The sequence below is a fragment of the Ailuropoda melanoleuca genome, chromosome 6, assembly GCF_002007445.2.
Source record: "Ailuropoda melanoleuca isolate Jingjing chromosome 6, ASM200744v2, whole genome shotgun sequence".
NCBI classification, from domain to species: domain Eukaryota; kingdom Metazoa; phylum Chordata; class Mammalia; order Carnivora; family Ursidae; genus Ailuropoda; species Ailuropoda melanoleuca.
The window spans coordinates 37,101,261-37,127,541 of NC_048223.1; the positions used below are offsets into that span (position 1 = coordinate 37,101,261).

Genomic DNA, 26,281 nt, shown 5'->3' on the forward strand with positions numbered 1-26,281 from the left:
AAGGAATCAGAAGTTTTGGATTCAAGTCCGACCTCAATGACTAGGTAGCTGGTTGACCTCAAAGATAAAAGGTTGTACTCAATGACTTCCAACATCATTTGATTCTGTTCAATTCATAAAGATACAGACATTAGATGATCATGTTTATTCACTTACTGGCCTTCTAATTGTCTAGTGTTAACAAGGAAGCACTCTGCATTTTTGGTTTACTCATTAAAAAATATCTTTCCAATAAGGAAATATATATGATTATTTGGCATTAGATATAACATTTGCTGTGTGTATTTCTTTTGTTATTAAAACTGTAAACAGCATCAAAATATATTTGCTTATGACTTTTAAATACATTTGAAAACAAGCCATCCCACTAACATGGTATTTTACTAACACAGAATTCTTAACATACAAATTTATAAAAAAATTAACCAGGAAATAGCTGAACAATTTAAGAAGGGAGAAAGTAATTCATTCATTTCCAATCTAGTGTAATAGTCTTTGTATATTTTTTCTAAAGTTTATATTTAAATAAATATATTTGAATATGCACAAATAATTTCCTGCACATGAATGCATATATGTGATACTTAAGACTTCCCACAATGGTTACAATATTAGATGAAGAGAAACGTAAGCTTGATCTCATATTTTACCTTTTTTCTGGATCCTTCTGAAGGCACAATGAAATCATTTTCCTAAACGATTTTCCGTATTTTTTCAGCATTTCTTTATCTTGAACACCAGTTTCCAAAGAAGGAGGATCATTTTGTAGTGTCAGCATTAAAACCTGGAAGAATTTTCAATATAATATAAACTTCTGATGACTCAGTAAAGTTGAGTATTGTGCCCAAAATTCTTCAATACAGACAACCTCCCAATACATAAGCAGTTCACTTTAGCTCAGTTATTTGGAACACAGAGTTATTTAGGTGTTTTCCACACAAATAATACCCTACAGATAGTTGGCTTCCCAGGTAAAGTGCCTGCAAGGGCTCAACTGTATCAGCACTAAATGTCCTTTCTTCATGTCCTCTGTCCCCATTCTTATACTGCCAAACTACCTTTAAAAAAAATTAAAATCAGGGAAGCCTGGGTGGCTCCATCAGTTAAGGGTCCTGGGATCGAGCTCTGCATCAGGCTCCTTGCTCAGTGGGGAGCCTGCTTCTCCCTCTGCCTGCTCTGCATGCTGCTCCCCCTGCTTGTACTCTCTCTCTCGCACAAATAAATAAATAAAATCTTAAAAAAAAAAAAAGAGCCCTTATCTTAAAAAAATCTTTATAAAAAAATTAAAAGCATAGCAAATTTAAAAATAAAATACAATAAATAAATAAATAAATAAATAAATAAAACCACAGCACAATTAAAAATGTGATCTTGCTGATTTTACCTATCCATGGCTCTGTTTTAACATGACCCCTTGTAATCTGGCCTTCTCTTCCCAGAACTTCTCAGCCACTTCTGAGAAACCATTGACGATGCCTAGTTAACAGAGCTGCAGCCTTTTTCAGTTTTCACTCCTCCTACCTTCTCTGAAGTAACTGACAATTTTGATTATTCTGCCTCCTTCTTTGACTTTCATGGCAACATACTAGCTTGATGCACAGAAGTGTTAATAAGGAAGGTCATGTTTATATAGTGAGATCTGGGGTGATTTTTCCATATTGTGTGACTTTTTTATAAAAGCATAAGATACTTTTTTTTTTTTTAAGATTTTATTTATTCATTTGACAGAGAGACAGCCAGCGAGAGAGGGAACACAAGCAGGGGGAGTGGGAGAGGAGGAAGCAGGCTCCCAGCAGAGGAGCCCAATGTGGGGCTCGATCCCAGAACGCCGGGATCACGCCCTGAGCCGAAGGCAGATGCTTAACGACTGCGCTACCCAGGTGCCCCATAAGCCACTTTCTAAACACAATGTCAACACTAAAGAATAAAGGGGGCTGTAGTCAGAATTAATACTTGCTTTTCAGATTCAATTTATATTTACTGAAATGGAATTACTAAAGGATGTAGGTATTTCTCATTCTGAGCAAATAGGCTAAGGTGTATGTCTGGCTACAATTACAGTACTCACTGCCTGTGGTGGATGAAAAATAAGTCTCATCTCCCCCACCTCTTTTTAAAAAATAAACCATTCCTTTGGCCTCAAAATAGCTTCCCACTTTACAGTTCTAAAAACTCATCCTTTTCAAATCCATTTATTTCCTAGGAGTAGGCTCTGAAAAGAAACTGGGACATGGGGCTGGGGTAGTATCTTGACTATAAATCTCACCTTCATTGGTGGATACTTATGATATGGAGCTGCCCCTGTGGCCAGTTCAATTGCTGTGATCCCAAAACTCCAGATGTCAGCTTTGAAATCATAGCCTCGGACCTGTAAAGAACATAAAGATGTACATGATTATTTTTAACATCCTAAAAGCACTTTAATTAATATTTTTTTTTAGCAATCTCTACACCCAGTGTGGGGCTTGAACCCATGACCCTGAAATCAAGTGTAGCATGCTCTTCTGACTGAGCCAGCCAGGCACCCCTAAAAGCACTTTTATTTTATTTTATTTTTTTAAGATTTTATTTATTTATTTGACAGAGATAGAGACAGCCAGTGAGAGAGGGAACACAAGCAGGGGGAGTGGGAGAGGAAGAAGCAGGCTCACAGCGGAGGAGCCTGACGTGGGGCTCGATCCCATAACGCTGGGATCACGCCCTGAGCCGAAGGCAGACGCTTAACCGCTGTGCCACCCAGGCGCCCCCTAAAAGCACTTTTAAAAGGTAGCTTCCAATATGTATCAAGAACCATGAAGTGTTCATGAGCTTTAAACCAATAAAGTAATCTACAGTAGGCAAAAGCTAAATAAATATACTTGGTAACTGAAGAAAAAAGAAAAAGCAATCTGGGGCGCCTGGGTGGCACAGCGGTTAAGCGTCTGCCTTCGGCTCAGGGCGTGATCCCGGCGTTAATGGGGCGTTATGGGATCAAGCCCCACATTAGGCTCCTCTGCTATAAGCCTGCTTCTTCCTCTCCCACTCCCCCTGCTTGTGTTCCCTCTCTCGCTGGCTGTCTCTCTCTGTCGAATAAACAAATAAAAATCTTAAAAAAAAAAAAAAAGAAAAAAGAAAAAGCAATCTGAATGAATGTTCCCCAACAATAGGAAAATTGTTAAGTATGGAATACTCACTTAAAAAAAATGTTATATAGTCAACTAAAAGCAATGTAAATGAATTCTATATGAAAATATGGAAAACCACTTGTGATAAAGCATTTATAAAGAAAAAATACAAAATTCTTCACAAGTTTTGATACTTATTATGAAAGTATATAATCTTTTTTTTTTTAGAAAAAGGAAAGAACTAGAACAAAATTGTTAGGCAGTAGTGCTAAGTCTTTGGTTTTCCAAATTTTCTATGTTATGATCTTGTTTTATCACCTTAATTTTTATAATGAAAAAAGATACAAGGGGTTTGAATATTTTCCAAGTTGTTGATATGAACAACTGGCCAAATTTCTGTCCTTTTATACTGTCATGAGCACAATATAAAATTAAATATTTTCATTTTCTATCCTAAGCAACACAGGAGAAGAAGTAGGTGGGGGGAATGTGTGGTTTGGGACCAGAAATTGAAGTTCCATATAATGTGCTGCCTTGACATTTGGTAAAAGAAGGTGGGCCTCTAATGAGCTAAGTGTAAGTTCCCCTCCCCAGTCTGCTCCTAAGGGTAAGATTCCCTATCCCAACAACCCTGCTTATCAACTGGATCAGGCAAAGTTGCTGCTCAGCCTTGAGTAGCAGGTTTCAGCTCCCCACCAGCCCTCAGAATTATTCAAATGAGCCAATCACCCTTGCAAGGAAATTGAGGGGCGCCTCACTCTCTTGATACTACAAAGCCTGTTTCCCACAGCAACTGTTCATTCACTCTCTTCCTGAGTGGAGTCACATGTGACGTGTAGTGTCCTCCTCCCTGCAGCTCTGTGTGTACATGACTAATAAACTGCTGTCAGTCCCACCAGTCCAGTGTCAGGTGTTCAGCAACTGCATAACCCTAAGGTGGGAATGCTTCCCTCACCAACAGGGTGAATACAGGCATTATAACAGAGTTAAAAGTGAATTCAGTTCTACATACTGACTTTGATAAACTTAAAAGACATTTATGTAAAACATCTATAGGAAGCTGGAAACCTCTACCTCGGAGCTTAGGAAATAAGACTATGCATGGATATACTTTAGAAAATATAATAGGTGGGGGGCGCCTGGCTGACTCAATCAGTAGAGCATATGATTCTTGATCTTGGGATTGTGGGTTCGAGCCCCACATTGGGTACAGAGATCACTTAAAATAAAATCTTTGGGGGGGTACCTGGGTGGTTAAGCATCCCACTCTTGATTTCAGCTCAGGTCATGATCTCAGGGTCATGAGATCAAACCCTGCATTGGGCTCTGCACTCAGTGTGGAGTCTACTTGTCCCTCTCCCCCTCCCTCTGCCCCTCCCCTAGCTCACGTGCATGCTCTCTCTCTCTCAAATAAATAAAACCTTTAAAAAAGTCTTTAGGGGCACCTGGCTGGCTCAGTCAGTAGAGCATGAAACTCTCAAACTCAGGGTTGCTGAGCTCAAGCTCCACAGTGGGTGTGGAGCCTACTTAAAAAATCAAATCAAATCAAATCAAATCAATCAATCTTAAAAAAAAAACTAAAAAGAAAATATAACAGATGGGAAGTGGAGATGAGACTAACTAGTGAGAGAAGAATTCAAGAACAAGGTCCTGGGAAGTAGAAGGAAGGCAGAAAAGAAGTCAGAGACACAGCCTGGACCGACAGGGGAAGAATAAGGAAACTATACTAGGGAAGCTGAAGATGTAAGTAAAGGTGGAAATGATCAACTGTTTCAAATGACAAGAGAACAAGTAAGGCAAGGAATAAGAAATAAGCACTGATTTGAGAATTAGCAGAGTTTCCATAAGATGACTAGATGAGCAACTTCTGACTGTAGCTGTTTGAAAGCAAATGGGAAATGGGGTTGTGGGCAAAACCAGTCCTTCAAGAACCACAGCAGTGAATCTACGTGTACAAAGATTAGGTCATGTAATTTGTAAACAAGGAAACTATTACTAATGGTATTGGTTTAATACCAATCTTCATTATATTGTTCCTTAGGTTGTATGTGGTATAAATCCTGAGTTTCATGTATCATTTGTAAAGATCTAGAGGTCTGTTGTTGTTAAGGGTGGATCGCTATCTTAACCAAGAAACAGAAACATGCATTTCCCAAAGCTAACCTAGCACACGTATCCCCTACTGTTTCAAAGTTCCCATTAAGCCATTTGGCTTATACGAAAGACCTACAGTAGTTCCTGTTTACGCTATTGAAAGAAATCAGAAGAGGATTTTCGCTTTTACGAAAAAAGTGAAAATGATGTTGAGCAACTGCTTTGCAGCCAGCCCTCATGGAGGCAGCCCCAGGCCGAGCAGCGAGACTGCTGCCGCTCAGCTCTTTCTCAGGGAACCACACTCAGCTCAGGCCACCAGAGCTTTGAACTGTGTGAGCATCTGTGCTTTATTTCAATTTATTTTGTGTATCCAGTAGCAAGAGGTGTTCTATGGTATCAGAAAGGCCTAAAAGAGGTTATTCTTTGGGTCTGGAAATGCTGAAAATTTTTTACAAATAAATTAGGGGTAACTGTTTCTTTGCTTTGTGCCATTTCAGCTTACAAAAGGTTTCACAGAACTACTTTCCATTAGTGGGGGAAACCTGTACACCAAACAAAAGCAAACGCTACTGTTTTTTTTTTCCGTTCTGTACAAAACCATAAACCATTTTTAAAAAAACGAAAGACAAAGTACCTGTTCCATAACTTCAGGTGCCATCCAGCAAGGAGTTCCAACAAAGGTCTTTCTCACTTTATTTCGGGTAATATCACCACCAGTTGCTAAAAAAGCACTAACCCCAAAGTCTGAAATAGATACAAGAGCAAAGTATTTAGGAGTACAATAACTAACATAGGTGGACAGGAAAATAATACAGTCCTACATACAAACAACATGACACTTTCTCTTCTTTCCACTGAAATTCTTGACTAAATTAAGACATAGCTTAACGGGTCCCTCATTCCACTCTCTACCCTCACACATCACCATCTCAACAGATTTTCCTCCCTGTGTCAATCCATTCTATTAGCATCCTTCCCAGACAAAAAATCTGTACCCATTACACAATAACTCCTCAATCTTCTTCTCCCCAGTCATTGGCAACCATCATTCTAACTTTCTGCCTCTGTGATTCTGAATACTCCATGGACTTCATATAAGTCAAGTCATATAGTATTTGTTTTCTGTAGCTGGGCTATTTTACTTAGCATAATGTCCTCAACGTTTATCCACTTTTGTAGCGTATTACAGAATTTCCTTCCTTTATAGGCTGAATAATATCCCATTGTATGTATATAGCACATTTTGTGTATTCTTTCATCTGTTAATGGACACTTGGGCTGCTTCCCCATTTTAGCCATGGAGAAATGCTGCTGTGAAAATGGGTGTCCTAATAATTGTTTGAGTCCCTGCTCTCAGTTCTTTGGGATTCTATACCCAGAAGTGGAATTGCTGGATTACACAGTAATTTTGTTTTTCATTCTTTGAGGAACTGCCATACTATTTTCCACAGCAGCTGTACCATTTTACACGGCCACCTAGAGTGAACTAAGATTCCAATTTCTCCACATCCCCTGTATTTTCTAGTTTTGTGGGGTTTTTTGATAGTAGCCATCCTGATGTATGCAAGGTGGGATCTCACTGTAGTTCTGATTTGCATTTCCCTAATGATTAGTGATGTTGAACATCTTTTCACGTGCTTATTAGCAATTTGTATGTCCTCTCTGGAGAAAAGTCTACTTAAGCCCATAGTCTCAAAAAAATACAACTTAAACTAAAAACCAGTTCACCCATTTTTGCTATCCCCCACCCCTGCCTCTGGCAACCACCAATCCATTCTCTGTATCTATGAGCTCAGTGTCTAATATATATAATAGACTCCATATATAAAAAAGATTAGTCTTTCACTGTCTTACTACACATAGCACAAAGCCCTCAAGGTCTTATACACACAATGGCACAAATGACAAGATTTCATTATTTTTTATGACTGAATGATATTCCACCGTATGTATACACCACAATTTCTCTATCCATTCTGAGACCTACATCAATGAGCTTACTACCTATGTTTCCTTCTAAGAGCTTTATGGTTTCAGGTCTTATATTCAAGTCTTTAATCTATTTTGAGTTAATTTTTATCTACAGTGTAAGAGAGTGATCCAATCCAGCTTCACTCTTTTGCAGGAGGCTGTCCAATTTTCCCAATACCACTTTACTGAAGATACTGTCCTTTTCCCCATTGTGTATTCTTCGCTACTGTAAATAATACCACAATGAACATGCATATTTCTTTTTGAGTTAGTGTTTTCACTTTCCTCAGATAAGTACCCAGAAGTGGAATTACTAGGTCATATAACAGTTCTATTTTTAATTTCTGAGGAATCTCCATGCTGTTTTCCACTGGCTGTACCAATTTACATTCCCACCAACACTGCATAAGGGTTCTGGTTTTTCTACATCCTTGCCAATGCTTGTTGTTTTCAGTCTTTTTGATAATAACCATTCTAACAGGTGTAAGACAGTATCTCGATGTGTGTGAGGCTCTGATTTGCATTTCCCTAGTAATTATTGACATGGAGGATCTTTTCAATTTATCTGTTGGCAATCTGTATGTCTTCTTTGGAAAAATGTCTATTCAAATTTTCTGCCCATTTCTTGATCAGATTGTTCAGTTTTGATACTGAGTTGTACCAATTCTTGATGTATTTTGGATATTAGTCCCTTTTTAAAAAAGATTTTATTTATTTGTCAGAGAGAGAGAGAGAGAGGGCATGCGCAAGTGCAGGGGGAGCTACAGGAAGAGGGATAAGCAGGATCCCCGCTGAGCAGGGAACCCGATGCAGGACTCGATCCCAGGACCCCAGGATCATGACCTGAGCCGAAGGCAGATGCTTAACCAACTGAGCCACCCAGGTGTCCCTGGATATTAGTCCCTTACCAGATATATGATTTGCAAATATTTTCTCCCATTCAGTAGGATGCCTTTTCATTTTGTTGATCTCTTTTGCTGTGCAGATTTTTAGTCTGATATTCCTATTCGTTCATTTTTACCTTAGTTGCTTTTGGTGTCAGATTCAAAAAATCATCACCAAGACCTATATCAAGGAGACTGCCATCCATGTTTTCTAGGTATTTTATGGTTTCATATCTTACATTCAAGTCCTTCATTTGAGTTAATTTTTGCATATGATCTTAGATGGTGCTCTGGCTTCATTCTTTTACATCTGGCTGTTTGATTTTCCCAACACCATTTATTGAAGAGACTATCCTCTCCCCACTGTATACTCTTGACTCCTTTAGGATAAATTAATTGCCATATGTGTGGGGGGGTTTATTTCTGGGCTTTCTGTACCATTGATCTATGTGTCCATTTTACACCAGTAACACACTGTTTAATTATTATAGATTCACACTATACTTTGAAATCAGGAAGCATCATGCCTCCAGCTTTGTTCTTTCTCAAAACTGCTTTGGCTATTTGAGGTTTTTTATGGTTCCAAATAAATTTTAGGATTGGAAAAATGCCATTATAATTTTGATTGGAATTACAATGAATCTGTATTTTGTTTCAGGCAGTATAGACATTTTAACAATATAAACTCTTCCAACTCATAAGCACAGAGTATCTATTTATGTCTCCAACATCTTTCTTTAATGTCTTATAGTTCTCCACACATTGGTCTTTTACCTCTTTGGTTAAATTTATTACTAGGTATTTTACTTTTTTTGATGCAACTATAAATGACTGTTTTCTTAATTTCTGATAGTTTGTTATTAATGTACAGAAATGCAACAGATTTGCATTTACAGATTTTGTATCCTGCAACTTTACTAAATTTTATCATTATAACAGTTTTCTGATGGAGCCTTTAGGATTTTCTGTATTTAATATCATGTCATTTGCACAGTTTCAGTTTTACTTCTTGCTTTCTAATTTGGGTGCCTTTAATTTCCTTTTCTTGCCTAACTGCTTTGGCTAGTACTAAACTGAATAAAAGTGGCGAGAGTGGGCATCCTTGTCTTGGTTCATGATCTTACAAGAAACACTTTCAGCTTTCTACCACTAAGTATAATGTTAGCTGTGGGCTTGTCATGCATGACCTTTGTTATGTTGAGGTAGCTCCCTCTATACTGGCTTTATAGAGAATCAGAGACGGATGCTGAATTTTGTTAAATGCTTTTACCACATCTGTTGAGATTATATAATTTTTATCCTTCATTTTGTTAATGTGGTACATCACACTGACTAATTTGCAGGTGTTGAACAATCCTTGCATCCCTGGAATAAGACCCACTACTACATCAAGGTATATGGTCCTTTTAATGTATTGCTAAACTGAGTTTACTAATATTTTGTTGAAGATTTTTGTATCTATATCCATCAGAATATTGGCCTGTAATTTTCTTTTCTTGTGGCATTCCTGTCTGGTTTTGGTATCAGAGTAAGGCTGGCCTCATGAAATATATTTAAAAGAGTTTCCACCTCCTACTATTTTTTGGAAGAGTTTGACAGGGATTGGTATTAATTCTTTCAATGTTTGGTAGAATTCACCAGTGAAGCTGTCTGGTACTGGACTTTTGTTTGTTGGGAGGTTTTTGACTACTGATTCAATCTCTTGAATTCAGTAACTGAATTAGTCTGCTTAGGTTTTCTATTTCATCATGATTCAGTCTTGGTAGGTTGTATGTTTCCAGAAATTTACCCATTTCTTCTAAATTACCCAATTTGTTAGCATATGATTGTTCACAGTAGTTGCTTACAATCCTTTCTCTAATATCAGTTGTAGCTTCTCTTTCATATTCTTTTCATTTCTCATTTTATTTACTTGAATCCTCCTTCTCTTGGTGAATCTTAGCTAGAGGTTTGCCAATTTTGTTTATCTTTTCAAAGAACTAGTTCTTATTTCAATGATCTCTTCTATTGTCATTATAGTCTCTATGTCATTTATTTCTGTTCTAGTCTTTGTTATTTCCTTCCTTCTGCTAACTGGGTTTCATTTGTTCTTCTTTTTCTAGTTCCTTGAGGTATAAAGTTGTTTGATATTTTATTTCTTGGGGTAGGCATGTATCACTATGAACTTCCCTTTTAGAACTGCTTTTGTTTTCAGAACAAAGAGACTGGTGATTCGGGTGGGAAGACCTGCTTTTGCTGCATCCAATAAATGTAGCATGTTACATTTCCATTTTCATTTGTCACAAGGTTTTTTTAAGTTTCATTGTTGACCCATTGGTTGTTCAGTAGCATGTTGTTTAAGCTCCAGGTATTTGTAAATTTTCCCATTTTCTTCACATGAATTTCTAGTTTCCAACCAAGCATGGTTGGAAAAAATGCTTGATTTGATTCCAGGCCTCTTAAATTTATTAAGACTTATTTTGTGGCCTAACATATGATCTGTCTTGAAAAATGCTCCATGTGTACTTGAGAAGAATGTGTATTCTACTGTTTGAGGATGGAATGTTTTGTAAATGTATATTAAGTCTATTTCTGGCCTAATGTATCATTTAAGGCTGAAGTTTCCTTCTTGATTTTCTGTTTGGATGATCTATCCACTGATTTAAGTGGGGGTATTTAAGCCCCCTAATCTTATTGTATTACTGTCTATTTCTCCCTTTAGGTCTATTAATATTTACTTTTTATAATTAGATGCTTCTAATGTTGGGTGCATAAATATTTACAGATGTTTTATCCTTTTTTCGATTGACCCCTTTATCATTATGTAATGCCCTTCCTTTTTTTTTTTTTTAAGATTTATTTATTTGTTAGAGAGACACACAGAGAAAGAGAGCACAAGCAGGGGAAGCGGCAGGCAGAGGGAGAAGCAGGCTCCCCACTGAACAAGGACCCCAATGCAGGACTCCATCCCAGGACTCTGGGACCATGACCTGAGCTGAAGGCAGATGCTTAACCAATTGAGCCACTCAGGCATCCCATGTAATGCCCTTCTTTATCTCTTATTATGATCTTTGTTCTAAAGTCTGCTTTGTCTGATGTATCTACTTCACTTGCAATTTTTGTCATTTGAGTCTTCTCTCCTTCTTTCCTAGTCCATCAAGCTAAAGGTTTGTCAATTTTGGTGATCTTTCCAAAGAATCACCTCTACAGCTTTTCTATTCTTTATTTCCTTCATCTCTTCTCTAAATTTTATTATTTTCTTCCTTCTGCTAGCACTGGGTTCAGTTTCTTCATTTTCTAGTTCCTTAAGGTATAAAGTAAGGTTGTTGGTTTGCTATCTTATTTTTTAAATAAAATGTCTATAGCTATAAACTTGCCCCCTAGCAATACTTTTGCTATGACCCACAGTTTTGATATATTGTGATTTTGTTTTCATTCCTAAGTATTTTTTAATTTCTGTTGTGAAGCTTTCCTTTTTCCATTCCTTATTTGAATATGTGTTGCTTAATTTCTGCAAATTTGTGAATTTTTTAGTCTTCTGCTATTGATTTCTCACTATCCACAGTGGTCAGAGAAAGTATTTTGTATAATATCTTTTAAAATCTTTTGGGACTTGGGACACCTGGGTGGCTCAGCTGGTTAAGCAGCCAACTCTAGGTTTTAGCTCAAGTCATGATCTCACGTTCCTGGGATAGAGCCCTGAGTCGGGCTCCATGCTCAGCAGGGAGGAGTCTGCTTGAGGATTCTCTCTCCCTCTCGCCCCCCCCACTAATGCATACTCTTTCTCTATAAATAAATAAATCTTAATAAATAAAGTAAAATCTATTGGGACTTAATATGTGGTCTAACATGGTCTACCCCAGAAAATGCCCCATGTGCACTTGAGAAGAATGTATATTCTGATCCTATTGAGTTCTGTATGTCTGTTAGTTCTAGGTGGTGTACTATATGGTATTAAGTCTTTCATTTCCTTATCTCCTGTTGTATCCATTATTGTGAATGGAGTATGGAAGTTTCCAACTGCTAATGTGAAGCTCTCCTCAGTTCTGTCAGTAGTATTTCCTTCATATATTTTGTTAGTATGTTATTATGTGTATGAATATTTATAACTGTTATATCCTTTTGCTGTACTGAATCTTTTGTTAATAGGTAAAGTCCTTATTTGTTTTGTAACCCTTTTTGTGTTTTGGGATTTTTTTTTTGGTAACCCTTTTTGACTTAAAGTTTATTTTCTCTGATACTAGAATAGCCACCTCTGTTCTCTTGGATACTATTTGTATGGAACATCATTTTTCTATCCTTTCACTTTCAATGTATTTGTGTCTGGGATCTAAAATGAGTCCCTTACAGACAGTATATAGTTGGATTCAAGTATTTTCATCTGTTCTACCAATCTCTGTCTTTTGATTGGAGAGTTAATCCATTTACATTTGAGGCAATTACCAATAAGGAAGGACTGACTTCTGTCATTGTCCTATTTGTTTTCCATATGTCTTATAGCTTTTTTGTCCCTCATTTCCTGTGTTGCTTTTCTGTTGACTTTTTGTTGTGAAACAATTTTTTTCTCATTTCCTTTTGTTTATAGTCTGTAACTATTTTTTGATTACCATAGAGATTACATTTAACATTCTAAAGTTATCATACTCGAATATGAATTTATACCAGCCTAGGGCACTGGCTGGCTCAGTCAGTAGAGCATGCAACATGAGTTTGAGCCTCATGTTGGGCATAGAGATTACTTAATTAAAAAAGAAAAAAATTTTTTTTAAAATCTTGAATTTATACCAGCCTAACTTCAATAACACAAAATCTCTTCTTTATAGTACTATCCCCACCCCTGCTGGTTACTGTCACAAAATTATATCTTAACATACTGTATGCTCAAAAACATGAACTGATAATTCTTTTAAATACACTGGTCTCTTAAGGAGAAAACATGTTTTGGATTCACAAACCAGTTACAGTAATATTAACTTTTAGACCATTAATTGTTTTTAGTAATGTTATTATGTAGAAAAAAAAAGTGAAGTCACAAACCACTGTTACAATAATACTAGCTTGTATACTTGCCCATGTATTTACCTTTATGAGATCTTTATTTCTTCATACTGCATCGAGTTACTGTCTAGTGTCCTTTCATTCCACCTTGCAGGACTCCCATGAGCATTTCTTGAAGGCAGATCTATCAGAAACAAATTTCTTCAGCTTTTGTTTATCTGGCAATGTCTTGAGATTTATCCCTCAATCTGAAGGATAGTTTTACCAGATATAGGATTCTTGATTGACAATTTTTTTTCTTTAACCACTTTGAAAATATTGGCCTCCTGTCTTCTGGCCTCCAAAGTTTCTGATGAGACATCTGCTGACAGCCATATTGAGGATCCCTCGTATGTGTCGAGTCACTTTTATCTTCCTCCTTTCAAAATTCTTTTCCTTTGGCTTTCATAAGTTTGATTATAATGTGTAGGTCTTTCAGAGTTCATCTTACTTGGAGATCACTAAGCTTCTTGGATGTTTATATTCACGTTTCCATCAAGTTTGGAAAGTTTACAACCATTATTTATTCAAATATCTCTCTGCCCATTTCTCTCTCCTCCTGGAACTTTCCACAGGTGTGTTGGTCTGCTTGATGGTGTCAAACAGGTCCCTTCAGCTCTGTTCACTTATCTTCAATCTTTTTCCTTCCTGTTCCTTAGACACTATTATTTCCACTTTCCTGTCTTCAAATTCATCAATTCTTTTTTCAGCCAGTTCAAATCTGCATCTGCATTTGAACCCTTCTAGTGGGCTTTTCATTTCATAATACAAGCTACTGTACTTTTTAGCTCCAGAATTTTTTTGTTTTTTGGTTCTTTCTCCTTATTGGTAGCTCCGTTTTATGCACACATTGTTTTCTTGCGTTTATTCACATCTTCCTTTAGTTTTCTTTGCCTAGTATATCTGCCGTCAGGGCTTTTTCAGTGACAGTTTCTATTATTTATTTCCTTTGAATGGGTTATACTTTACTGTTTCATTGAATGCCTTGTGATTTGTTTTTGTTTAAAACTGGACATTTGAGTTTAATGATATAGTTATTCTGGAAATCAGAGCATCTCCCTTTCCCAAGGTTTGATGCTTAAATTTTGTTGCTGTTTTTATTTTGGTTGTTATAGACTATTTCTGTGTCAAGCATCAGCCTTAAGTATAAACAAGCTCTTCTCAGGACTTTTCTGTACCTTTTCCTGGCATGTGCAGTCATTTTCCAATTTTCCCCACCAATGTAATTGTTTTTAAATGTCTGGCTCCAAAAATGGGAAAAAAAACGAAGGGAAGGAAAAAAAGGTGCTGTTCCTTTAAGTCCCTGGAAGTCATCTGGAGGGGAGGGGGTGTCACAACAATGGCTGTCTGCCTCTTTATCTGCACCAATGTGATCAGGAGCAGCAATCAGTGATCAGAGCACAGATCCATATTTGGAAGACAGGGTCCACTTTCCCCACTGTGGGTCCCACAACCTGTGTGCAAGTTGCTCCTAAAACAGGTGCACAGGGCCTGCCAGGAGGCTGATGGCTAAGGAATAGGTAGCTCTGAAATTGACTGAAATTAACCACAATTTACCTTCCAAACCTTCCCCTAGAACTTACGAACCTTCAAAGGAACTGCAGAATTATAAAACAGTTACATCAGATAGATTTCTGCTGGTTCAGTTGTTGTCTAGATGTGGAGAGATTCCTGGTGTTTCCTACTTCACCATCTTCCCAGAATCCTCTCTTCTTTAGTTTTCTACCACTTGGTTTTACCTTTCTAAACAATACAGCATAATTGTACTTGGTTTTGAACCTATATAAATGAAATCATATGCTATATATTCTATTTCAACTGTTTTCTTTCACCTTATCTTTGTATAACTTATTAAAGCTTTTGAATGTAGTTGTAGTTCAAGAGTGCAAATTAACCACAATTTATTCATATTTATCCATTCTACTATTGAAGGGTATTGGGACTGTTTCAACCTTTCAATGCTTATGAGCACTGTGGCACACATAAGCATGATCTTCTCTAGGCCATACACCTAGAAGCCAAAGTTTCAGGGTATGCATACTTCATGTATTTAATTCTCCCACCACTGGAATGAGATTTTTCCTTGCTTTATAATGACACCAACAACTGTAGTGTCAGATGTTTTTGCCAGGTCAGCCAGTATAACTGGCTGTTATTTTATAGGCATACCTCGTTTTTTAATGCTTTGCCTTACGATGCTTCACAAATACTGTGGTTTTTTTGTTTTTTGGGTTTTTTTTTTTTTTAACAAACTTAAGGTCTACGGCAACCCTGCATTGAGCAAGTCTATTGGCACAATTTTTCCAACAACATTTGCTTACTTCTTGTCTCTGTCACATTTTGATAATTCTTGCACTATTCCAAAGATTTTCATTATCACTGTATTTGCTATGGTAATCTGTGTTAGTGATTTTTGATGTTACTATTGTCATTACTTTGGGGGTACCACAAACCAGGTCCTTATAAGATAGAGAACTTAATAAATGTGTGTGTTTTGAATGCTCCACTGACCAGCCATTCCCCTATCCTTCTCTGTCTCCTTAGGCCTCCCTATTCCCTGAGACACAATAATATTTAAATTAGGCCAATTAAATTATTAGGCCCTACAAGGGCCTTTAAGTGTTCATGTGAAGGAAGAGTCACACAGTCTCTCTCTTTAAATCAAAAGCTGGAAATGATTAAGCTCAGTAAGGAAGGCATGTTGAAAGCCGAAATATGCAAAAAACTAGGTCTCTTGTGCCAGTTAGGGAAGGTGTGAATACAAAAGAAAAGTTCTCAAAGGAAATTAAAAGTGCTACTCCAGTGAACACGCAAATAAGAAAAGCAAGACAGCCTTATTGCTGATATGAAGTCTTAGTGGTCTGGACAGAAGATCAAACCAGCCCCAACATTCCCTTATGCCAAAGCCTAATCCAGAGCAAGACCCTAACTCTCTTCAATTATAGGAAGGCTGAGAGAGGTGAGGAAGCTGCAGAAGAAAAGCTCAAAGCTAGCAGAGGTTGATTCATTAGGTTTAAGGAAAGAAGTCATCTCCATAACACAGAAGTGCAAGGTGGAGCAGCAAGTACAACAACAAGTTATCCAGAAGATCTAGCTAAGTTAATTCGTGAAGATGGCTACACTAAACAACAGATTTTCCCTGAAGACAAAACAGACTTCTATTGGAAGAAATTGGACTTATTAGCTAGAGAGGTCAATGCCTAGCTTCAAAGCTTCAAAGGACAAGCTGACTCTCTTAAGAGTTAGGGGCTAATGCAGCTGCTGACTTTTAAGTTGAAACCAATATGCATTTACCAGTCCACAAATGCTAGGGCCCTTAAGAATGAGGCTCAATCTACTCTTCTTGTGCTCTGTAAATGGAAGAATAAAGCCCGGATGACAGCACATCTGTTTACAAGGTTTACTAAATATTTTAAGTTGAGACCTACCACTCAGGAAAAAAGATTCCTTTCAAAATATTATTGCTCATTGGGGCGCCTGGGTGGCTCAGCTGGTTAAGCATCCAACTGACTCTTGGTTTTGACTCAGGTCATATCTCAGGGTTATGAGATCAAGACCCATGTTGGGCTCCACACTCAGTCCAAAATCTGCTTGAGATTCTCTCCCTTTCCCCCTGCCCCTCCCCCTGTTCACATGCACACTCTCTAAAATAAATAAAATCTTTTAAAAAATATATACTACTGCTCATTGACAATGCACCTGGTCACCCAAGAGCTCCAATGGAGTCGTACAATGAGATTAATATTGTTTTCATGCCTGCTAACACAACATCCATTCTGCACCCTTGGAGCAAGGAGTAATTTTGACTTTCAAGTCTTATTATTGAATACATTCTATACAGCTAGTGAATCCTCTACTGGGTCTGGGAAAAGTAAACTGAAAACCTTCTGGAAAAGAATTCACTATTCTAGATGCCATTAAGAACATTCATGATCCATGGGAAGAGGTCAAAATAACAACATTAACAGGAATCTGGAAGAAGTTGATTCCAACCCTCATGGACGACTCTGAGGGGTTCAAGACTTTAGTGGAGGACATAGCTGCAGATGTAGTGGAAACAGCAAGAGAACTAGAATGAGAAGTGGTGCCTGAATATGGGACTGAATTGCTGCATCTCATGATAAAACTTGAGCGAATGAGGAATTGCTTCTTATAGCTGAGCAAAGAAAATGGTTTCTCAAGATGGAATCTATTCCTGGTAAAGATGCTGTGAAGATTGTTGAAATGACAACAAAGGATTTAGAATATTACATAAACTTAGTTGATAAAGCAAGGTTTGAGAGGACTGACTCAAATTTTGAAAGAAGTTCTTCTGTGGGTAAAACAGCACTGCACGCTACAGAGAAATCATCTGTGAAGAGTCAACTGCTGTAGCAAATGTCATTGTTGTCTTGTTTTAGGAAACTGTCACAGCCACCCCAGCCTTCAGCAGCTACCACCTTGATCAGCCAGCAGCCATCAACATGGAGACAAGACCCTCTACCAGCAAAAAGATTATGACTCACTGAAAGCTCAAAGGATGGTTAGCATGTTTAGCAATAAAGTATTTTTAATTAAGGTATGCACGGTTTTTTTTAGAAACACTGTACTGCACATTTAATAGCTATAGTAGAGTGTAAACTTAACTTTTATACACAGTGGGAAACCAACAAATTCATCTGATTTGCCTTATTGCAATATTTGCTTTACTCTGGTGGTCTGGACCCAAACCCACAATATCTACAAGGCATGCCCATAATATAGGCATTTAACTGATTATAGTGAGGTTGAACATCTTTTATTACATTTATGTTTTGATGTCTTCCTTTGGGAAGTTGTCTGCCCATTTTTTTTATCTGTTTTTCTTTTTTTTTAAAGATTTTATTTATTTATTTGACAGAGAGAAAGAGAGAGCACAAGCAGGGGGAGCGGCAAACAGAGAGAGAGAGAGCGCGGAGGAGGCTTCCCGCAGAGCAGGTGGAGCCCAATGCGGGACTCAATCCCGGGACCCTGGCATCATAACCTGACCCAAAGGCAGATGCTTAACCAACCTTATCTGATTTTTCTTAATGAGTTCTTTATGTATTCTAAATCTGAGCCCTATCTCAGTTATTATGCTGCAAATATCTTCTTACTCTGTTTGCCTTTTTGCTTATTAGTGATAATAAACTATTTGTTCCTCTTTCAATAAATAGCTGTGAATTTTAAAGGAGTCAAATTTATCAATATTTTCTTTTATCTGAAGCATTATGTGGCTTCGTTAAAATATTTCCTTAGGTTGGGGCATGAAGGAAAATGTGCACCTAAATTATCCTCTAAAGCTTAAGAAATAATTTATGGTCTGGGCGATTATCTTCCTCCTGTCAAACACCTGACTACCCAGCAGGGTGGGACCAAGCGGAGGCCTCAGATGAGTGGCTTGCTCAACAATCCTGCAGTACAGTCACTCTGGAGTCTCAGCCTGGAGGAGGGGTATTTCACCAGCATGGCCACCTCTGGCAGGCCCTGGACTCCAGCTCTTATCTCTTCAGCTCTGAAGCTGCAAAAAGTGCACTTCCACCTCTCAGACGCCTTCTCCTCACTAGCAAATACCCCAATCATCTCCAGACAGAAGCAGCTCTGTATCACCCCTCTACAGCATATTAATTCATAAATACAGTGAGGTTTCTTGAGTATCTCTCCTTCAAAGGAAAGCACAGAATGCTATGAGAACTCATAGAAGATGACTCCATGGGGATGAGGAGTGATAACTGGAAGGTAATGACTAATGGACAGAAAAATGTCTGAGATCAAAAATGAAAGATGAATAGTGTAGGATATCTTGAGAGACAGCAGGGGTATGCCAACATAGTCTGCTTGACTAGAGACAGTCCAGGGACTAGAAGAGAAAACTGGCTCTGAAAACACAAAAGAAAAGTAAGGTGGTTCTACTGACCATTAAATCAAAATAAAAAGAAATACTAATCATTACCTGCAATCTGTACTGAGCCATCTTCTCCAAGAAGAATATTTCCAGCTTTCACATCTCTTTAAGAAAAAAAAAGTTACATATTAAAAAACACCTATTCTTTGGAGTCACATAATTTAAGCAATTGTTTACTGTATTCACACAACAATGGTAATATTTAAATACTCTTATTTTACATAAAGAATATTAAGGTCTATAGTAAAAAATTTTTAAATTTCAGTCACTTGTACTAGAATCTAAATATTATAAACTGAAAGCTACAATAACAGATAGCTTTTTACTGTAAAATTCAGAAAACCCAAGATGATTAAATACTTGACTGGGATAACAATGGCTAAAGAATGTGACCCTCACCTACCATCACCTAATTCTACTTTTTGAAATATAGTGATTTGTTTTCCCACAGCCTAATACGTGATGAAAATTTTTAAATGGTCAGTATGTGGTTGAAAACAGGGTCTATTCTATGTCTGAGGCATAAAGATGGATATAAATTATTCAAACATCTTTATATTTTTATTGGTAGCTATAATTCAAATAGGACATGCACACAGTCTTGTTATAAAAACCTAAACATCACTGAAAAGCCCAAAGTCCCTCTGACCACCATTCTCAAGTCTAGTATCAAAGTTTCCAACTATTACCAGTCTAGTCAACAGAATATGTTCCTGTGACGTATCTGGGCTTTTCTTCCAACATAAATGATAGGACACTAGCCATTCAAATCTACAACTTGTTTTTCCCGTGTAACAATGTGTTAGAAGTATCTTAAGAGCAGCAAATTCACTTCTTAATAACCCGGAGAAACCCCCAAATGTACAAGGGGGGGTCACTACAACGTTGTTTGTAATAACAAAGCAAAAATGGTAACAACCCAGAAGGCCAACAATAGCAGAAATATTGAACTAATTTTGTTATAGCCATAAAAATGGAGTAAGGTCAATCAACATGTTATGCCTTGAAATATCGTCTAATACATCCTACGAAGTGAACATATCAAATAAGAGGACAGTGCATTCTGTAGGACACTGTTAATGTAAAACATTAACACATACACACACACACTTTTCATATATACCAAATGAGAGCAAGAAATGGTTCCTTCTGTGGAAAAGAATGGAATTGGAGTCAAGAGAAACAGTGTTTAAATATCTTGTGGAAATGCAATCACGTATTTATTTTGTAATTAAAAATAAATATATAATTAAATAAACAAAAGAGAGTCAGTCTTTGAAGCTAGACAAGAAAGAAGAACAAGACTAGCTCATGGAGGAAAGCTCTACCACAAAAAAGAACCAGTGAAAAGCACAACACTTCATCCTTTTCCCTGTCCCTGTGTTCTCCTGCATCTTTATTTTTTTTTTAAAGATTTTATTTATTTGTCAGAGAGAGAGCACAATCAGGGGGAGCAGTAGGCAGAGCAGGCAGAGGGAGAAGCAGGCTCCCCGCTGAGCAAGGAGCCTGATGCAGGACTTGATCCCAGGATCCTGGAATCATGACCTGAGCTGAAGGCAGCAGCTTAACCAACTGAGCCACCCAGGCATCCCCTCCTGCATCTTTAGATATAACCAGTCGTTGGGAAAAAATTAACAATAGTTTCACAACTGTGTGTAGCAGCTTCACCAAACCACAGTATACAGTACTTTTCCTAAATGCCTACTGAAGCATAAGGAAATCATGCTACTGAGTATTCTTCACTGCTTATGCATCTAAGCAATTTACAGGACATTCTCCCAGAGGCCAACTTAGAGTGGAGGCAGGCTAAGTCTGTTCTACAAACATAAAGTCTCTGACTCCAGATACTACAAACAGGAGAAAATTGAGGACCTTCCCTTCCTTTGATGACAAAAACCATCCAACTGAGTCAACCATGAACCTTCAACTGCCTTTTGAGCTCATCTGGAATGACATCTGAAACTCAAAATGTATAGTTTAGTTACTTCCTCGTTTGTGTTTCTGCAGCACAGTGTTAGCGGAGACTATAAAAATATCATTATATTCTTGGGGCTGTCTCTTTCACCATGAGCTAAGATCTGGACCTGTACTGAGGCACCTAGCATCTGCCTTCAGTTCAAGTCATGATCCTGGAGTCCAGGGATTGAGCCCTGCATCAGGCTCCCTGCTCAATGGGGAAGTCTGCTTCTTCTTCTCCCTCTGCTCCTCCCCCACTTATGCTCGCTCTCTGCTCTCTTTCTCTCTCGTTCAATCTCTCTCTCAAATAAATAAAAATCTTAAAAAAAAAAAAAAGATCTGGACCTATACCTTAACAGATTTCTGTATCACCTGCACTTATGATTAGTGCACAGGAGGCATCTCCAAGATATGCATCAAACAGATTTAAATAACTAAACAATCTCCCTCAAATCCTCTCCCAGATATAAGTGGAGTATTAAATTAAAAAAATGAATGAATGAATGAATCCAGCTAAATACCAAAATAAAACTTGACTATCCTATCCCCTTCCCGTCATCCCCAACTCCAATTCCCACCTCCCAACTCTGTTCCAAATGATAGGGTTATAAACTAATACGCCGGCAGTCAAACAAGACAACTTAACTATCCAACAACAGGAGACCAGTTAAACTGTGGTATATCTTTATAATGAAATACTACGAATGGTAATGAATATATGAGATTATATGGAAAAATCAACAAATAAGAAGTGAAATAATACTATGCATGTACATTGCCACTGTCTTTTTTTTTTTTAAGGAGAAAGAAGAATATACATGTTATGTTTATATTGGCATAAAATCTCTCTCAAAGGAGACACAAGAAAAATGGCAAGAAGTGGTTCCCTTTAGACCAGGGTACTAGAGGTTCAGGAAAGGAAGAAGACTTTTTAAAGAATACTTTATTTTTTATTTTTTTTTTAAACTTTTTTTTTTTTAAAGATTTTATTTATTTATTCAACAGAGACAGAGACAGCCAGCGAGAGAGGGAACACAAGCAGGGGGAGTGGGAGAGGAAGAAGCAGGCTCATAGCAGAAGAGCCTGATGTGGGGCTCGATCCCATAACGCCGGGATCACGCCCTGAGCCAAAGGCAGGCGCTTAACCGCTGTGCCACCAGGCGCCCCTAAAGAATACTTTAGTTTTTAGAACAGTTTCAGATTTACACAGAAAATGAGAAGATAGTGCAGAGGAGTTCCCTACACCTTACAGTTTCTGCCATTGTTAACATCTTACATTTGTATGGTACATTTAATGAGACCAGTATTGATGCACCACTATTCAAATCCTCAATTTACTCATATTTTTAAAAATTTTTACCTAATGTCCTTTTTCTGTCCCAGGATTCCATTCAGGATTCCATATTAAATTTAATTACTGTCTTCTTAGGTTCCTCTTGTCTGTGACAGTTTCTTTGACTTTCCTTGTTTTTGATGACCTTGACAGTTTTGAGGAGTAATGGCCAAGTATTTTGTAAGATGCCCCCTCTAATGGAATTTTCCTCATGATGAGACTGGTGTTAGGAGTTTTTGGAAGGAAGGCCAGAGAAGTAAAGTGCCACTTTCATCACATCATATCAAGAGTACATAGTATCAACATGACTTAGCACAGCTGATATTGACAGGACTTGTTTATTATCATATACCATTTTGTGCTTTTTCAATTTTTAAGCCACATATATGTATTACCTATTCAAATGTTTCATAAGCTTTTGTCTTTCATAAGCAAAGAGGGAGTAATCCATTTTCAGTAGAGCCTGCACTTTGGGTGACTACTTTTCCTGATCAACTCCTCAGATAATCAATTCTTGTTTCCCATTTAAAACCAAAGTGCAGGGGCTCCTGGGTGGCTCAGTTGGTTAAGCATCCAACTCTTCACTTTGGCTCAGGTCATGATCTCAGGGTCATGAGATCGGTGAGCAGGGAGTTTGCTTGAGATTCTCTCCCTCTGATCCTCCCCCCACTCACACTTGCACTCACTCTCTCTCTCAAATATATAAATCGAAAAGAAAAGAAAAGAAAAGAAAAGAAAAGAAAAGAAAAGAAAAGAAAAGAAAAGAAAAGAAAAAGAAAGAAACCAAAGTGCAATCTGTAGCACAGCTTCCAGGAATAAAAGCAGAGGAATATCACGAAGCTAAATGGCTCACTGGACAATCAAACACAACAGTCTGCCCTCCTACCCAACAGGACGACTGACCTTTCAAGGAAAAGATTTGTAACTAAATATCTGGAAAGCAACAGAGTCCTTAAAAACCATTTTTTTACTCTGCCACAAAGAATATCAAGCAACCCAGCACCCCCACCAGTTAAATCTACCATCCACTCTTAAATAAGAACAGTGAGTTTTGTTTTTCACAGCTTAATGCCATTTCTCATGTGTCGCTATTGCACCAAAGTTACAAATTCCTTGTAAAATTAAAAGGAGTATCATAGACATGCTTGACTTTTTCATTAGCACACAGCAAAAGTTACTGCCCAGGACATTTTTATGACTCATCAATAGGCACAGTTTGTGGAAAATTTGAAAAAAGTCAAGACAAGCAATGAATCAAAATTAAAGCTGGAAAATATACTACATTTAGGCATCTTAAACTAGCCAACATTTCTGTTAGAGCTAATCTCTGTAACAGGAAAAATATTGGAGCAGGTAGATACAGAGAGAAAAGCAGAAGTCTAATTCAGAGACCTGTTCACCCTAGTCAAAACCTCTAAAGCCTAGAGGGTCAGCGGGGATCATAGAGAAGACGAAGGAAAATTATCTGACCCAAGCCACCAGGCTAACACACAAATGGACCAGAAATAAAGATGAGGAGTAGCAAGAGAAACCTACTAAATAGGTCCGTCTGTTTCCCAGTAAGACCAACATCTCCCAAGTGTGCTGAAGTCTCAGTGAAGCTCACAGCTCAGAGTGGTTCCTACTGAAATATAAGCAGGGGTTCTCCACCTCAGCTGCCTTAGAATCACTTGGGGAGCTTTTAAAAGCCCGAATGCCAATGCCTCATGTCAGACCAATTAAATGAACGTCTTGCAATGGATCCAGGAAATCAGTACTCGCTGAAGTTTCCCAGATGATTCCAATATGCAGCCAAGGTTGAGAGTCTCTGATTTAAAGAATGAGATAGAGAATCCATTCCGGTAACATGGCAAACAGTCTTTCATCATTACTGCCCAGGGCTTTGCTGCAAAACCCACCATTTCCCTGCTACAAAGAAATGCTGGATAAATTAGGAAGGGAAACTGTCACATAGCTGAACAGGAAATAAAGACAAGGAAATCCTCAAGTTTCAAAAATGAAAGGGACACTTAGGAGCCAGAGGAGTAAGCCTTGGGAGAGAGAAGAAATGGCTAAAACCTCAGGTTTTAAAACCCACCCCCTAAACAGAACACATGGCACTGGACTAGTTTAAGGTTGAGAGTAGAACTGAGACCTCTTCATAAAATCAGGACCCTACGAAAAAATGAGCCACAGTGAAAGACATGCTTAGCAAAGTAAGCCAGTACAGTCATATTAAAATAAGATGTAATTGTCTTTAATACAAAAGCATTTCTAGGAATGGAAAGGGCCATTATATAATTTTAAAAAATAGGAATAATTCCCCAGGAAGATAAGAATCCTGAAGGGGTTGTTGGGTTGTTGGGCCCCTTCTCACTAATCTCTGGCCTCCACTGTTCTGATAGGTCAGCTGTCAATCATATTGCTATTGTCTTAGCTTGTTCTGTTCAGGCTGCTACAACAAAAATACCACAGACTGGGTGACTTCAACAACGAACATTTATTTGTCACGTTTGGGGCTGGGAAGTCCAAGATCAAGGCAGTGGCAGATTTGGTGTCTGCTGAGGATCCACTTCCTGGTTCATAGGCATAGGAGTGCTGACAACACTGACTCCATCTTTGGCCCTCCATTTTTGTCCATGCCTGCACAATGACCTCCCGTGGAGCCACGTGTTCCAGGCCCCGTGGAGGTTAATGAATGCCCTGACCGGATTATGGGAAGGCTCGTTCTGATCTTCCCTAAAGTGACACACAGAGAAGGCGCCAATTTAGGTAACTACCCTTTGATATCACCCCCATGCCCCTCACACTATAAAAACTGTTGGTTAAGATCTGAACTAGACAGAGAATGGGGGCAGAGAACAGTCACACCACTGCCTGGACTGCCAGTCCATGCAATCCCCTATCAGGAAGTTACTCCAAATAAAACTGTGTAAACAGTATGGAGTGATGCATGTCATTTTTCGGTCTCCAAATGCCTTCTCAGTGTGAAGGACAGATTACTGACCCTCTTCCACCTTCTAACAATAGGTGACCATCTTTTCACTATGTCTTCACATGGCAGAAGGAGCAAGGGCATTCTCTAGGGTCTCTTTTATAAGGACAATCCCATTCATGGGGGCACACCACCCTTATAACTTAATCACATTCCAAAGGCCCCCACCTCCAGATACCATCACAATACTGATAAGGTTTCAACATACGAATTCTGAGGAGACACAAGCATTCAGTCTTTCCCACTCTCCCTACATGATGAGTTGTTTTCCAAATCTTGCTGTTTTCAAGATACTGTGTAACTACAGTGTGTCTACTCAGATCTCTTTGTATTCATCCTCATCATGGTTCATGATTTGGAAATTTTGGGCCATTATTTTCTTCCAGTATTTTTTCTGGCTCTTTTACTCATTTAGCTAAATGAGGGCTGATAAATATTCAAAGTAGATGTTATAATCATACAAAACTGAACACAGATTGAATTTTTGCCTCAACTTGATGTGAATCTATCCACTGCTTTCTAAAAAAGACAGTGACCTTAATGTGTATTCCTTTAACTATATAAAGTCTGTATATGTAAAGTTTTAGGATAAAAAACATACTTTTTCCTGTGTTCCGAAGTGAAGATTTCGACTTTTAAAATAGGGACTGGATATATTAAATAAAAGAGACAACACATAGTGTATTTAAAGAAAATAACTCCAGCGACAGATCTAAATTCTATTTAGTAACTAAAAAAATGTAACTGATATTAATGTATACCCAGCTTCATGGATTAGCATAGTCTTTCCTTCCTAGCAGGTTTTAGAAGCACACTGCCTAAATTCGGGTCCCAGCTATGTCACTAGGTAGGTGACTTCTGGCTAATTACTTACCTCTCTTTGCCATAGTTTCCTCATCTGTAAAATGGGGATGAGAGAGTAGCTTACCTCATCAATTAACTGTAAAGATTAAATGAGGTAATATACACGATTTACTCAGAATACTATATGGCACACAAGTTTCAGTGAATGCTTGTTATTATCTACACCAGAGGTCAACAAACTTT

General features: G+C 38.0%; 1 protein-coding gene across 1 annotated transcript in view; it reads right to left on the bottom strand.

The window, feature by feature from the left end:
* Positions 1 to 26,281, bottom strand: part of OXSR1 (oxidative stress responsive kinase 1) — a 90,953-nt gene that overhangs the window by 27,405 nt on the left and 37,267 nt on the right. Inside the window, exons 5-8 of the mRNA XM_034662234.1 lie at positions 19,020 to 19,075; positions 5,833 to 5,942; positions 2,267 to 2,368; positions 651 to 784 (exon numbers count right to left, since the gene is read on the bottom strand). Coding sequence (XP_034518125.1) covers positions 651 to 784; positions 2,267 to 2,368; positions 5,833 to 5,942; positions 19,020 to 19,075 — 402 coding nt within the window. The remainder of the gene's footprint in view (positions 1 to 650; positions 785 to 2,266; positions 2,369 to 5,832; positions 5,943 to 19,019; positions 19,076 to 26,281) is intronic.